Below are 15,259 nucleotides of genomic sequence, written 5' to 3' on the forward strand. Positions count from 1 at the left end.
AAGTAGTAGCAGCAGTTGAGCAAATAAGGAACAAACCGTAGATCGTCCCCCTCCACATTGCCGTACATTCAGCTAATGCCACAAGTATCACGTAGAGTCATAAGTAAGGTCATTCCTTCAAGAGAAACTGCGTTAATTTTTTTATTTCAGACTAAGTTGGGTTTAACGCCGCTTTTAACAATATTCCGTTATATCACGGCGTGTCAGCTTAATATGAGAGGAAGGCCCGAAGTGATGCAGGACTCAGACGTTTACCACTTTGGTGAAACCCACGAGCACGAGTATGGATTCGAACCCACGATCATAGGTTTCTGTTGTGCCCAAGGGACGCACCTCTGCACAGCGAATTGCGGTGCCTAACACGACTAGACCACCCCTGAGTCTATTATGTCAGAAGGGCTATATATCTGTCATGATGTAGAACTGACTGACGTCAGTAAGAACATGTGAAACGCTTGCATTTGTCTCGCTCTGCATCCGACAGCACTTCCTTTGTTCCATACATCTCGGGCTACTGTATATGTGTAACTAGAATTACGACCACGTGCTTCACTTGTGGTAATGTGATATAGAGATTCGTGACCGTGTTTCCATGATCCATGCGCAGGGTTAGCAGGAGTACAATGCCATAAATCTGAAACAGTTGGTTAAGGTGACTTTGGCAGCATGACACGCATGCGCGTGACGTCAAGAACCCTTCAGACCCCTTCTAATGACGTATGCAATGTATCGTGTATTGAATAGTGTGTGCAACATGTCAGATGTATCACTCTTGTAATAGATTCCTCTGTCAACCCTGACATTTAGACAGGTACGACTGCGTTAAAAGTACACGTATCATTTTGACCAGCAAATTATATTCTTTCGCATCTAAACTATTCTGTGAGTGAGTAGGGCTTTACGCCGCTTTTAGCAATATTCCAGCAATATCACGGCGGTGGAAACCAGAAATGGGCTTCACACATTGTACCCATGTCGGGAATCGAAACCGGGTCTTCGGCGTGACGAGCGAACGCTTTTACCATTAAGCTACCCCACCGCCCTGAACTATTCTGAAGTGAAATGCAGTAATGTTTGCTGCTATCGTTAATGTCATATATTACACAAACACATTTAAGGATCACTCGATTCTTTCATATTGCTATAGTTAATGTGTCACGTCACGACAGAGTAGCTATAGTAATGCAAATTATCGGGTGGTACTTAACTTTTTTTGAGTAATATATTAATACGTCATATATGTGCACAAAATACAACAGACGCACGGTGCAAGTAATTAAAAAAGTTTAATAATACATCTTTTTCTTCACCAATACATCCCTCAAAAACGTCCTTCTCGGTTTCCGTCACTCTCTGCTGTAGTGTAAAGCTTATCTTATTGAGTTTGTTCTCAATGAAGCACACACAGGCCCGATTCGGCAGGTTTATTTGGTGGTACAACATCAACTGGTCCAATATTCAAGTTAATACTTTTGTATACGTATTTTAATCCGATTATACATTCCACAATAAGTATTGTGAGGATATAAATCTTAATAGTCAAATGTCACTATTTACACATATTCCGGTCTCTGGTGGCCATGGATACAGTGATGCTATCACAGGTTCCATTTGTGCCCGATGTTGGCATGATGCTCGTGACTATGTTTGTGCCGGCAGATGACGACAGGAATGTGGGAATGGTGAAGGACGTAGTCGCTGACGCTGCCGAGAAAGGTGCGTCTGATGGCGCCGAGACCGCGACAGCCAATGACGATGAAGTCGGCATCCTCCTCTTCAGCACCTTTGCAGATGGCGTCACCCGGATTGTGGGACGAAACTGCCTTAACCTTGCCGCGCATCTACAGAGAGATAAAGCATACGTACATTACTTGTACATGTGTCTACAGGTGTGTATAAATGTGTATACACTAACCGATGTGTATAGATGTGTGTATGTCACAGTCAATGTCTAAAATAAAATTCACAAAACGTCATTTTACAAATATATTTCCATTTAAGATGTTATGATAACGAATTTGAAATATTTATAGGCTCTATTTCATCACCCAGTGACTGAAAGTGATGTACATTTAAATATTTTGTTTGGCTCCTAATCCTAAAATAATTAGTCTCCTGTGATGTTTTTAACGCCTTTACCTTCTTAATAACTTTGAGTCAAAATGACGGAAATATAATTGCAAATATTTTGGCGTTTTGTAAATTTTTCATTTAACACATTGATTGTAACACACGCTAACAAATGAAAAAATACCCACAACTGGATACAGACATACGCGGAGATTGACGAGGCCATGTCACTGCCTGATCACGAGACCGTGAGAATTTTACGCTTTAATGAATGTATCTCACGTGACTGAGTATTGTTTTACGCCGCTTTTAGCAATATTCCAGCAAATACCACGACGGGGGACACCAGAAATGGGCTTCATACATTGTACCCATGTGGGAAATCGAACCCGGGTCTTCGGCGTGACGAGCGAAAGCTTTAACCACTAGGCTACCCGACCGCCTCATAACACCATGTGTACCTGCGTGTAGTGAGTGACTGAGTAAATCCGGTATATGCCTCTACAAGCAATGCTACAGCCAAATCACGGCGAGGTGCAGAAATGGGCTGAGCATATTGTACTCATGCAGAGAATCGAACATAGGCCTTCGGCGTTACCCCATGGCCAGGTAATGGCGTGTAAACGTACCTCTCTGGTCAGCATCTTCTCCTTGAAGAAATGGAGTTTCTCTTCAACCTTCTCCCTCTCCTTGGCCAGATGGTTTGCAATGTGATCCGTGTCTACAGTATACCCGCCTGAGTAGAGGAAGATACACATTAGAATGAGCGGGGTATTTCGTCAAGGAACGGCACCTCAACTTCAGATAGAATCTCAAAGTGACTTTAACAAAACCCACGAGTTCGGTCTTGTTTTGACACACGGGAATCAAACTCAAACATAATGGTTCCTGAAGCTCAAGGATAGGTCGAATGGCTCAGCATAAATCGCGAACCATTGCCTGGTCTGTTAGAAGTATTGTTTGGGACGACATAGATGTTAGACCTTTAAATCTAACCCTCGCTCATTCAGTGTTATCGCTTCAACGAAAACAAAAGGACAATTTGCAGGAGAGAATGTGATACTGAAATGAGTGTCAGAACTATTTCTAAAGCAAAAGGGGGGAATTCCGAAACAAAAAAACAATAGTATGTAAATTAGGCGTAAACAATTAAACTCTTGAAACAGCAAAATTGATTGTTTTTGCATTTAAATGTTTATTTTCAAACATACGGTTTGGGGAGACAAGTGATGTAAAAGCCAAGTTTGAATGACTTAAATGACTTATTACAATATTATTGGTTCTAGGTCGCCCTTGTTCGTATACTGCCCTAACACAAATTGACTATCACATACTGGTTCCTAATTTCAGTAACACAATGAGAACGGTTTATGGTGTGGAGAACGGCGCAATATAAATAAAAAAATTATGAAGTGATACAATAGTATTATCATTTGTATTGATGTCTGTATCGCCGTACATGTCCACCCCATTGCCTGTAAAAATGAAAGGGCGGATTTAAGAAATATGGGGCTAGGAGACCCATAGTGCTTAAAGTGAGTGAGGTTGGTTTGACGTTGCTTTGAACAGTATTTCAGTTATACCACGGCGTGTCGGCTTGATGTGAGAGGAAGCCCGAATTAATTCTGGTATTAGACGATTACTGCTTAGGGTAAACCCGCGAGCACGGGTGTGGTGCTAACAAATCAAGAGACATAATGTGAGAGAAGCTTGGATTCGAACTAACGATAATAGGTTTCTGGCACGCCTAGAAGGGACGCAACTCTGCCTAAATGAGTTCCAGCGGACTGTTTGTTTGTTGTTTAACGCAGCGCTCAGCAATATTTCAGCTATATGACAGAAATCTGTAAATAATCCAGTCTGGACAAGACAATCCAGTGATTGACATCATGAGCAACGATCTACGCAATTGGGATCTCGATCCCTTTAGTAGCACAGTCCTACACGACAAGCATAGTCGCCTTTAAGGACAAGCATGGGTAGCGGTGACCCAGCCTCAGCCTCGACTCTTTTACATATTGGCTGATTCTGTCAGTCCAATGATTACTTCCTGGTTATTTAAAGCATAGTTTGATGTGTGATAATACAATCATCGACTGACGATGAATTTGAAACTCATCTACCATTTGCCATTTATCATTCACGCGATACCTAAACAGGATTTATACACGTTTGAAAGTTCAAGTGGAAATGTTAATAACGTCACAAGATACTTGTCTTGATTTATGACTATAAAAGATGTTTGTCTAGTATTACAAGTATACGGTTTATTACCGATACATGATATATACCTTGCATATTACCTATGCATAGCTATAATCTCGTATTATGATCTTTTATCGCATAGCGGTATGACTCTCACGCGACCTACAAACATTTATCTACATTTCTCAAGTTTACTACTCCAAATAAGTTAAAGAACACCCGACTTTTTCTTATGACTATAGTTAATCTGTCATACCATGTCATGTCATGCCATAGATTAACTGACCGCCTCCGTGGTCTATATGGTAGAGCGTTCGCCCGGAGGGCGGAAGGTCCGGGGTTCGATCCCCGGCCGCGTCATACCAAAAGACGTTAAAAGATTGTACTTGTTGTTACCCAGTCTGGTGCTCGGCATTAAGGGGCTAAAACAAGGAGTGGTCGGCTCGGAGTCAGCAAACTGTGTCTGAGTGGGGTATTCAGGTTAAACTGCGGCATGGTATCTCAGTGTGCTAGCACTATAAATCGGCATCAGTCCGGACTAGTACAAGCAGCCACACATACACGTCGCTATATAAGTGCAATACTCTTGGATGCGACTTTAAACCCCATTTCACCTCACCTCACCTCACCTCACCTCACCTCACCATAGATTAACTACAGTCATATGAAAAAAACAGGAGTTCTTTAACTTCTCTGGAGTACTATACTTGAGAAATGTATTGTAATTCTTTACAAATCATAATCGCCTTTGTTGTGTTTATGAAACGATGCGTCTCAAAACGCCCGCAGGTTTGTTTTATTATCAATTTACTTGTCATATTGTCAAGAACAAACTCTAAGCATGTACACTTAATTAAATACAGTCATATTAAGTCAGATGCCTGTTTCCTGCATATGTCAGATTGCAGCTGTCGACAGCTATTGGTCGGTTGGTAGGTTAAAACATGATAAAAATACATTGACCAATACAAACAGGCGTTCTAGCAAAGTCAAAGTCCCAAGTAAAACGGGCTGGTGGGGTACTTGAAATGTACTTATTTACATTATATTATTGTATTGAAATAGTTTTTTCAGATGTTTGAATTGTACACTTTTTTCAATATACTTCATATTTGGAAAGGTTGGGACACTTAATCAAAACTAATTACATATACATGTTTACTTACTAAGACTGATATCCACACTATAAGAGAAAGAAGAAAAAAACACCCAGATTTTATAATATGATCATTGTACTTGAACAGATATGTGATATTGAAAATACGATTGCTTTGAAAACTGATAAACTTTACAACCATAATGTGAAATGGAACAATATAGTACGGCCAGGGTAAAAACGACCACTTCTGTATGGTGTTTCTCAATTTTGTTTGTGTAAGTCTATCATTATATTTTGGATTGAACACGTGTACGTAGTATGCCTAAAAAATTCCCGAATAAAATAAACAATTTTTGTTGTTGCAAACATGTTTGAGTTTACCACTCAATTAAAGGTTGAGGCAATTGTCAACATACGTCAACGACTACTCCCCATTGTCACTTACTCTGGCTCCACGTGGCCTTCAGAATGTCCTCCATCTCCGGACTGGTGAGGAGGACCACGTAGTCGTTGGACTTCTTCAGGTTCGACAAGTAGACTGCAACAGACACGAACATTGGATTTGGATTTGTTTTGTTTGATGTTCAACGCGGCACTCAGCAATATTCCAGCTGTTTGACGCCATCTGTAATTAATCAAGTCTGGACCAGACAATCCAGTGATTGATATCACGATTTTGGAATCAGGCAATTGGGAAACGATTATGCAATTACCAAGACAGCGAGACTGACCACTAGGTCCCGTTATTCGTCTCTAACGACAAGCATGGGTTTCTGAAGACCAATTCTAACTCGGACCATCACGGGGTGAACGTGGGATTAGTGCTTGAGTGAGTGCTTGAGTGATTTTGAATTAACGCCGATTAGTATATTTCCGTTATATCACGGCGTGTCAATTTAGTGTGGGAGAAAAGAAGAACTGATGGAGGTACCACATTGCTGCCACCGACAAGCATAGTCGCCTTTTACGGCAAATATGGTTTGCTGAAGACCTATTCGGAGCTGGATCTTCACGAGTTTTGTCGTTACTCATCTCGGAGACACACAGACCGGTAAAGCTGTTTGTTTATATTCTGAACCAGAAGCCCTAATTGTAGTTCTAACCCCATGTCAACATTGTACTCAAAGTTATATATTGGACACCAGAACGGTTAACCACTGGCCTAGCCACGGCTTGTCCGCAAGTCCCAAAGTGTCAGGGTACTAAACATAGTGTCTATCTACGGCACGACCCTCCCGGAATGGGTACATCTGATCACGATTTAACACCTCAAATGGAGTACTGGCTACTCTCGACTGGTTAACGCCGCCCTTCATTCCTACTCCAATTCGCCTCTTTAATGCAGCGTGAAAAGTTATCGTTTGTCTTTGCCATGTTTAACCGTAGGAAATGTCAGCCTTCTCATTAGCTCTATAAATACACGCACACATTCTTATCTTAGTTGAAATAAATAATAAATGGTTTTGTAAAATGTCAATATCTAGGAATATTTTATTAGTGCTAACATGTATTGATATTTCAGCACGTGGAGTACTGTATTATTAATGATACGATTGTGTCGCATGGGACTTATTGGCCGGACGGTGCAGCTATTTTTGGTTAAATAAAATTGTATTAATTTTAGTATAGCCTTTGACATGTGACACACTAATAACCTATTGTCTTATCGTATATTACTATGTTTAAAGGGGTGCTAGGGTCAAGAAAACTGGCAATCCTGGGAAGTTGGTTCAAATCTTACAAAACCTGCTTTCTTTCCCTGCTCACTTAAAATATATTATGTAGATAAATATAAGTCAAGGTTTGTCTGAGGCACATTGTTACAGTTGCACACGTGGTAGCGTAACGTCCAGGCATGGATTAAGCAAAATGTCACGGAGGTTGTACAACTTTAAAGGCAATGGAATACCTGGTCCTCAGATAAGGTCTTACTGTTGTAAACAGCAGCTTCTTCCACGTTAGTACAGATATGAAGCATGAGTACGGACGTAGATACAGTGAGATGGATGTTGGGGTATGGTGGGGAAAGGCTCGAGGTGTGTCAGCGAGTGTGTGCATGTGAGTACGGATACACAAGGGTTGGCGTAGATACAGTGAGATGGATGTTGGTGGGGAAGGATGCGAGGGGTGTCAGTGAGTGTATGCATGTGAGTACGGATAAGCAAGGGTTGGCGTAGATACAGTGAGATGGATGTTGGTGGGGAAAGGTTCGAGAGGTGTCAGTGAGTGTATGCATGTGAGTACGGATACACAAGGGTTGGCGTAGATACAGTGAGATGGATGTTGGTGGGGAAAGGTTCGAGAGGTGTCAGTGAGTGTATGCATGTGAGTACGGATACACAAGGGTTGGCGTAGATACAGTGAGATGGATGTTGGTGGGGAAAGGTTCGAGAGGTGTCAGTGAGTGTATGCATGTGAGTACGGATACACAAGGGTTGGCGTAGATGATGTAGGGTTATGGTGGGGAGGGGCGTATATGTATGTAAGCATGAGTATTGATACACGAGAACCGATATAGACACAGTGAGGTGCATGTGTATCTGGGGGGGGGGGGGGGGGGGGGGGGGGGGAGAGAGAGGTTAGGGATGCATGAATGTGGGTATGAGTATAGAGACGTGAGAATGCATGAGTTACAAAGACAGTGCAGCGTCAGTGAGAGAGTATGTTTTTAAGCCGCTTTTCGCAATATTCCAGCAAATTCACCGCGTAGGACACCAGAAATTGGCTTCACACATTATACCCATGTCGGGAATCGAACCCGGGTCTTCGGCGTGACGAGCAAACGCGTTAACCACTGGGCTACCCGACCGCCCCTTGTGCTGCGTAAGGCGTTGGTTTAATCTGCATTAACATAAAAGTAACAAGCATCGATTGCATGGATATAGGACGCCGTGTCACTATAGTGTATATCAAAGTTGGATAAGTACCGTTGAACACTTTTCTATCGGCGAGTGTATTCTTACGACGAAGGACACCAAGCATGTGGTTCGCATTGATAATTATGTGTGGAATCGAACAAGACTGCTACATCAGGCGTTATAAGGCTATATAACAGCCCCATCACGTTGCTTAACGCCAGGAATGGTCTGAGGAAATTGTATACATGCCAGCCTTACACATATTATAATAACAAACGTAATAACAACGACAGCCGAATTGTTATGGAACGAATTCTTTGTGAAAGTATGTGGTCCGCATTGATAGTTATGTGTGGAATCGAACAAGACTGCTATGTCAGGTGTCATAAGGCTTCATAACAGCCCCATCACGTTGCTTGACACCAGGAATGGTCTGAGGAAATTGTATACATGCCAGCGATACACATATTATATTAACAAACGACTGCCGAATTGTTATGGAACGCATTCTTTGTGGAATAAGGGTTTGCAGTAAAATTATCTTTCTCATATGTCTGCACATCAGTTCACTGCCCTCAGCACCCTGCAGTAGTTGTCCAACCATCCGTGTCAAGCCTGTCCCCGCAATGACCCGTGAAGATTCCGGGATAGAATAGGTCTTCAGAAACCTATGCTTGCCGTAAAAGGTGACTATGCTTGTCGTAAAAGGCTACTAACGGGATCGGGTGGTCAGGCTCGCTGACTTGGTTGATACATATCATCGATCCCAATTGCGTGGATTGATGCTCATGATAGCAATCACTGGATTGTCTGGTCCAGACTCGATTATTTACAGACCGCTGTCATATAGCTGCAATATTGCTGAGTGCGGCGTTAAACAACAAAGCAAACTGTCCCCGCAATACAGGTCCTGGACTGAATAAACCTTATGTTTACTGTTAACTGATGGGCGAAGAGAAGGTCCCCTCTGTCCAGCTATATTGTGCCTTGCTGTGGCTTTAAGCATTTTATAACAATGTACCAAACTTTGATATGTAAACAGCAAATATAGTTCAGGTTGATGTCATCTTAATATATCAGTTTCATCCTACCTACTTGGGGGATACTATAAACATAACTAACAGTTTCTTTTGAGCTAGCATGAATATCATAACATATTATTAACCAGCAGTCAATCATCGACTGGCCTGGCCCGGACAGTGGAATGCCCTTCTGCAGAGTTCAAAGAAAACCAGTCTGTTCACTTTTGAACAAATGTTTACCCTGTTGTCAATACCTGCATAGTAGAAATGAAAAACACCCTTGTCGGTCGGGGTTCATTCTGCTTTAAACATTTATTAAACAATGCCACACATAAGTTCGATCTTGTTATAATGAACCGGACTCCTATGCCGGAAAGCGAACACTTTCCCACTGTTAGGTAAATAGAAGGGGCATTACGACTTTCAAGTACTTTTCAAGCATACGGACCCTTCTATGTTCACGTGACCTTTGTTTAACATACATGTGGGGAATTAGTCAACGCCAAGGTCGGCGTTCTGTTTTGACCTGTTTCGTCTTACATTAATCCACTGCATGAGGCATTGTCATTGTACCAGAAATAGGTTAAGAGATGCAACGACGCTTTCCGTTGACAGCTTAGAAAGTCTTCACAAGCTTATAGTAACAACTATAATGAATCAACATGCAATGCAAATGTAAATGAAAAAACATAATAATATATTCTTCTTTCGTTTAAGATATTGTGAATCAAACATTGCAATACATCAATTATGGAGCAATATAAACCGGGATAACAAAGGCTATCAGCTTAGCGTAAAGAGGGTCGGGGGTCAAACTGGGGACAGTGTGCTCTCTGGTGAGATTTCAACCGCTGGATTTGTGATAGGTATGCCTAAACAACGACACCTATATGCGTCGGCAATACAGCTGTGGCCTGGACTTATCACGGACGTCAACAAGTTATATCATAAACCTGGAATTCCTATCTAATCTAAACATGCATTACATAATAGTGGCTTCACAGCGAGTAAATTGGGACCTTTGTACGCATAACATTTAAGTGATCATTGAGGTAATTTGTTTTAACTGCGCATGCCACATCAAAATGATGATTACTTTTGAATAGGACTTAATTGCATCCACTGACCCATTTTGATCGTCCAAATAGCAATAATAAATTAAAGCCCATTCATGCCATCAACAAGTGATGCATGAGAGAAATGACATCATTATGATCATCTGACAAAATATAACTTTATTCGTGATTAACTGCTAACACTAGCTGTATGGTGCTAACCAGCTGATTCATAGTTGTACAGTACAGGTTTCAGGGACTTATCCAGTATACTAAACTCAGATACCCCCGCAGGCAAATTGGGAACAAATCGTTATTTTGTTCAATATTTGGACTTTTCTGAAGTATTTATTTCCCTAAATTCAGAGGAGTTTAAACATTGTGTTTAAATACTGCATTCAATGCAATAATATGACCTAAGCATGAAATTAGTTACCAGTTATTTATATAAACATGAATTGGGATTGTTTAATTCCAGTTTGGGAATTTGTTATTTACAGATTTAGGGCCGAATATCGGCCTCAGAACTGGTCTAGATCAATCACTGAGTTTTGAAAGTGTTTCTATAAATATCATCATCACAATTTTCCATTTGAAGGAAATCATTTTTATCGTTCGGTGATTATAACATACACTAATTGTGCTGTGATAGATGCATATAACTTAATCGTAGGTCTCAAAACCGATCAAGATGATAAACCAAGGTAAGTCGAGCTAGCTATTTTCCACGATGAAATCAGTATTACAAATAATTGTTAATTTTGTCGTAAACGATTTGTAAAGGAATCTGACAAACTACTTAAAAGTTAAAAAACTGAAGATTGCCATTGCTATCACAGAAGATATATAGAGATTCACGTTCCAGAAACATTATTCCCGATGTTAGAGCCTGATCAAATTATATAATAATTATCAAATATTTACTATGTTACTACATTTCTGCAGTTCTCTCCCTTTCGAAAGCATTTAAGTTCGAGTTATAATGGCGAACTTGTTTCAAAATGGTAAAACCTGTTCCACTAGGACAGTGACCAAGTCCACAAATGTCCCAGATGTCAAGGATAACACCCAATGAAAGCCATTCAACGGGACGTTTTACCCCGAGGCAGTAAGATTTGACATGCCTCATGAATCTAAACCACAACTTTACAACTGGCATAAAACGTTGTACCCTTCATCTGGAACTCAAGGCTGAATGTAAAACTGACTTTCGACGAGTGCTATGGCAGTTACTGTATACGTTAAGAACAAAGTCGTATGCATTATCGACCTTTTCTTGAATTTGCCAAATGCGCATCATCTTAAAACGAGGTATATATATGCTCGGGCCAGTTTGCAGTCCAAACAAGTCTGCATTAAGTCTGCTAAAGCAAATTTTGCAATGTATAATAACCGAGCAGTTTTCGATTAGCCTCATAAACCAAGACTCTGTTTTTCACATGGCAAATGATACATCGTCTAGACTGGTAAAGAACACATAGACATAAGCATCATTCTTCTTTAAGGTCACAAACACTTCCCATTTCTCTTTTTAAGAGAATGAAATAGGGTTGGGTTCTTGTTTTATTTTATTTTTATGAAAGCAGAATATAATTCTACTTGTGCGTTGAAAAGTGTCTGGAACGCGAACGTTTGGGCACCTATATGAGAAACAAGATAGTATATATGGCGCTTGATGACTCCATCAAACCTTAATATAATCCCACCTGCACATGACTTGGCATTCATAAACTAGAACATTCACCATGACCAGATGACGCCACAGCTAGCTTTCGTGAACAATGTAAACATGAACATGATCTGGGTCGTTCCACAACAGAAAAATACAGCTACTACAAGCAAAGCCTTCACATTACCAAACAATGAACGTTAGCCCGATGGGAAAATGCAGCATTTCAACTTACAGTCAAGTGCAAACTCGGAGTGGTGGCTCCCATCAACGGCCACCACAACCACTCGGCTACCATCAGGGGGACCTGCATGGTCGTGGTCATGAGAGAGGATCTCCTTCTTAATGAAACTTCCAGTCGACTGTGCAGCCATCTTTACTCTCCTGTCGTACAATGTCGTCTGCTTCAGCGCTACAACACGGTGTGTTCGGTTGGATGAGTCGGGTTGCTGGCTCTCTGAACGGGGAGGTCACTTTCGATTGGATATGTACGTATGAGCATGACAGATCGTGTAATACATACACACAAGCGGAATATAAGACCTCCCTGTGACAGACTAACGTTGATGGGCCTTTACAGGTTGATGTGAACTTTTATTCCGTGTCACTTCACATCCATGAAAAACGGTATTATGTAGGTGGTAAATGTATACGGCAGCATGGCGATGTAAACTGAATCGTCAGTATTGCGCATCGTATACAAACGAGGTTTTCCTTGAGGTTTACAAACCTGTGAGAAGAAAGGCGAATGCTTGCAATTCAAATACATATAGATAATTTAAGTCGTTTCGGCTAGTTTCCAAAAACAAACATAATGTCGGTTTCCTTTTTTTAGCTGGAATATTGCTGCGTGCGGCGTTAAACAACAAATAAACCAACAAAACATGCAATAAGGAATGTGCAACACAAAATACGGTATAACTACGGTTATAACGAACTCAAAGGGACCACTAATTTTAGTTCGTCATAACCGTAGTTCGTTATAAGCATATATACAGCATAATACAGCAGATAGTCGGGACAAAAAAGTAAGTTCGTTATATCCATCAGTTCGTTAAAAGCGTGTTCGTTATAAACGTAGTTTACTGTACACAGAAATTTCTCATAATAAGCATGGCCTCAGAAGCGTGTATAATTTATCTCGAAAACATTTTCTTATTTCTCTATATACAGTACTCAACATACGGAAGTAATCGCGCCTTCAAAGTTAACCTTGAGTGTATGCAGACAACAATGTATGGCGTCGTGTGTGGGGTTTATGACATGTCAGACAACTTTTAGTGTTCTGATGTGAATCCGTCAACGAAAAAAACCCCAGCTTTTAGTGAGATATCCAACAATATATATTTGCAATCGAGAAGGGTGTCGGTTGTGAATTTTGACTGTCATTCGTTTAAGAGTCCTGTTTGACAAAGCATCAATGCTAAACAGTACTCAGTATGTTAAGAGGCCGCCAACACAAACCTACCGATGGCTGCCTGACCCAGGGGTAAGAGCCGACTACTGAAGATCGGGTGGTCTGACTGCATGTCGTCGTTCCTCGCATACGCGAGACGTAGCCCGAGATAATAAACCACTAGTTTAGCTGGTCCAGATTGAACACGGTTTACATGACACTGTGATATAACTGGAATATCGCTGATGCGGCGGAAAACCAGAAACACCCATGACGTTTTCATTTGTTGATATTTTGATATATTGTTGATTTGACGAAATTACGACCAATTTAATAAAGATATTTACTTACCAGTTTTTACGCATATATTTCTGTAAACTTACGTGTGTGTGTTTGTGCGTGCGTGCGTGCGTGTGTGTGTGCGTGTTTGTGCGTGCGTGTTTGTGCGTGCGTGCGCGTGTGTGTGCGCGTGTGTGTGTGAGTGCGTGTGCGTGCGTGTGTGTGAGTGTGCGTGCGTGCGTGCGTGTGTGTGTGTGTCAACAACGCCTGCAACGTCCCCCATGCCGTCGACCGAGCCAAACCCTCGTCACGCTGTGTTCACTGTTTTCAACACACAAAAAACAGACAGAAACAAGGCTGATTAATCTGGTCCAGACTCGATTATTTACAGGCTACTGTCATACAGCTGGAATATGGTGTTAAACAACAAAGAAACAAACAAAACAGTAAATAACAAACTGCACTAAAAGGCAACTATATATATTCAACCATTCCATCTAACCGAAAACGGCAATTGCCCTTTTTTTCTGGGATTGTGTTTACCCAGGCGTGGGTTGCAGTACATCTGTTCAAGGAAGTGCAGACGGATCTCAATGAATATATTGCGTTTCTGTTCTCATAAATCTGTCAATGTCATATCAAAATGCACCACGAACTTGGTACCGCGGAGGTGCCTGCTATCAACAATGTCACGACGTTATTAGAACACATTAATGTTAATATCTATTTAATCTCGGGAACCTTTCATATCATACCACGTGCATTGTTCGCTGTACGTGAGTAAACCCCTCGACTTCTTAAATAACACTACGCTCTTAACGGCCTGGTTCGAGCCTGGATGAGGTAAACAAGTGGTCGATAATATAAGTCATGTTAACGTCATCTGCAGGATACGGTGATATGCAGTCATGTTGATTTTACTTGGTAGCCAGCCAGCGACTGCATTCATTCGGAGGACCATCAACCCATTAACAATTAACCCCAAAATAAAACAAACCTACTGACTTGACCCTTTATTTGTATGCTTATGATGGATCGTGCGAACAACAATGGGAAGACTTTACATTATAGTCTAGTTTTTGTTTGTTTGTTGTTTAACGCCGCACTCGGCAATATTCCAGCTATATGACGGCGGTCTGTAAATAATCGATCCCAACCATTGACAGTATTAGCAACGATCCACGCAGTTGGGATACGATGACATGCATGAAGCAAGTCAGCGAGCCTGACCACCCCTCACGGCAAGCACGGATTGCTGAAGACCTATTCTAAACCGGATCTTCACTGGTCCATTATAGTCTAATCACAGAGGGGCGTTGGCGCTTCGTGGTTTAAGCTCCAGCTCGTCAAGTCGAAGACCCGGGTTCGATTCCTCACATGGGTAGAAACTGTGAAGACCATTTCGGGTTAACCCCCACCCACCCAGTCACCCAACCACCCCCACCCCACCCCACCCCCTGTGATATTTCTGGAGTGTTGCAAAAAGCGGTTACTCGCCAATGACTGAAAGTTCGGAGAAGCCGAAAAAACTAATGTCACTCCGCTCTGAACACGACCTCGTTTCAATGCCCACGTGCAGTCTGTGATGCACGTGCTGCCCTCCACG

At 41.5% G+C, this 15,259-nt stretch overlaps 1 protein-coding gene across 1 annotated transcript; it reads right to left on the reverse strand.

Annotated features, from left to right (window-relative positions):
• Positions 1 to 1,267: 1,267 nt before the first annotated feature.
• LOC124134118 (putative universal stress protein SAUSA300_1656) lies at positions 1,268 to 12,430 on the reverse strand. The gene is made up of 4 exons (XM_046498792.2): positions 12,214 to 12,430; positions 5,820 to 5,912; positions 2,700 to 2,806; positions 1,268 to 1,841 (listed from the first exon to the last, which is right to left on the reverse strand). Exons 1-4 carry the CDS (start codon positions 12,350 to 12,352, stop codon positions 1,599 to 1,601), a joined length of 582 nt encoding a protein of 193 aa, XP_046354748.1. The 5' UTR covers positions 12,353 to 12,430; the 3' UTR covers positions 1,268 to 1,598.
• Positions 12,431 to 15,259: the final 2,829 nt, after the last annotated feature.

The sequence above is a fragment of the Haliotis rufescens genome, unplaced genomic scaffold (genome assembly GCF_023055435.1).
Source record: "Haliotis rufescens isolate VD_foot unplaced genomic scaffold, xgHalRufe1.0.p SCAF_16, whole genome shotgun sequence".
NCBI lineage: Eukaryota > Metazoa > Mollusca > Gastropoda > Lepetellida > Haliotidae > Haliotis > Haliotis rufescens.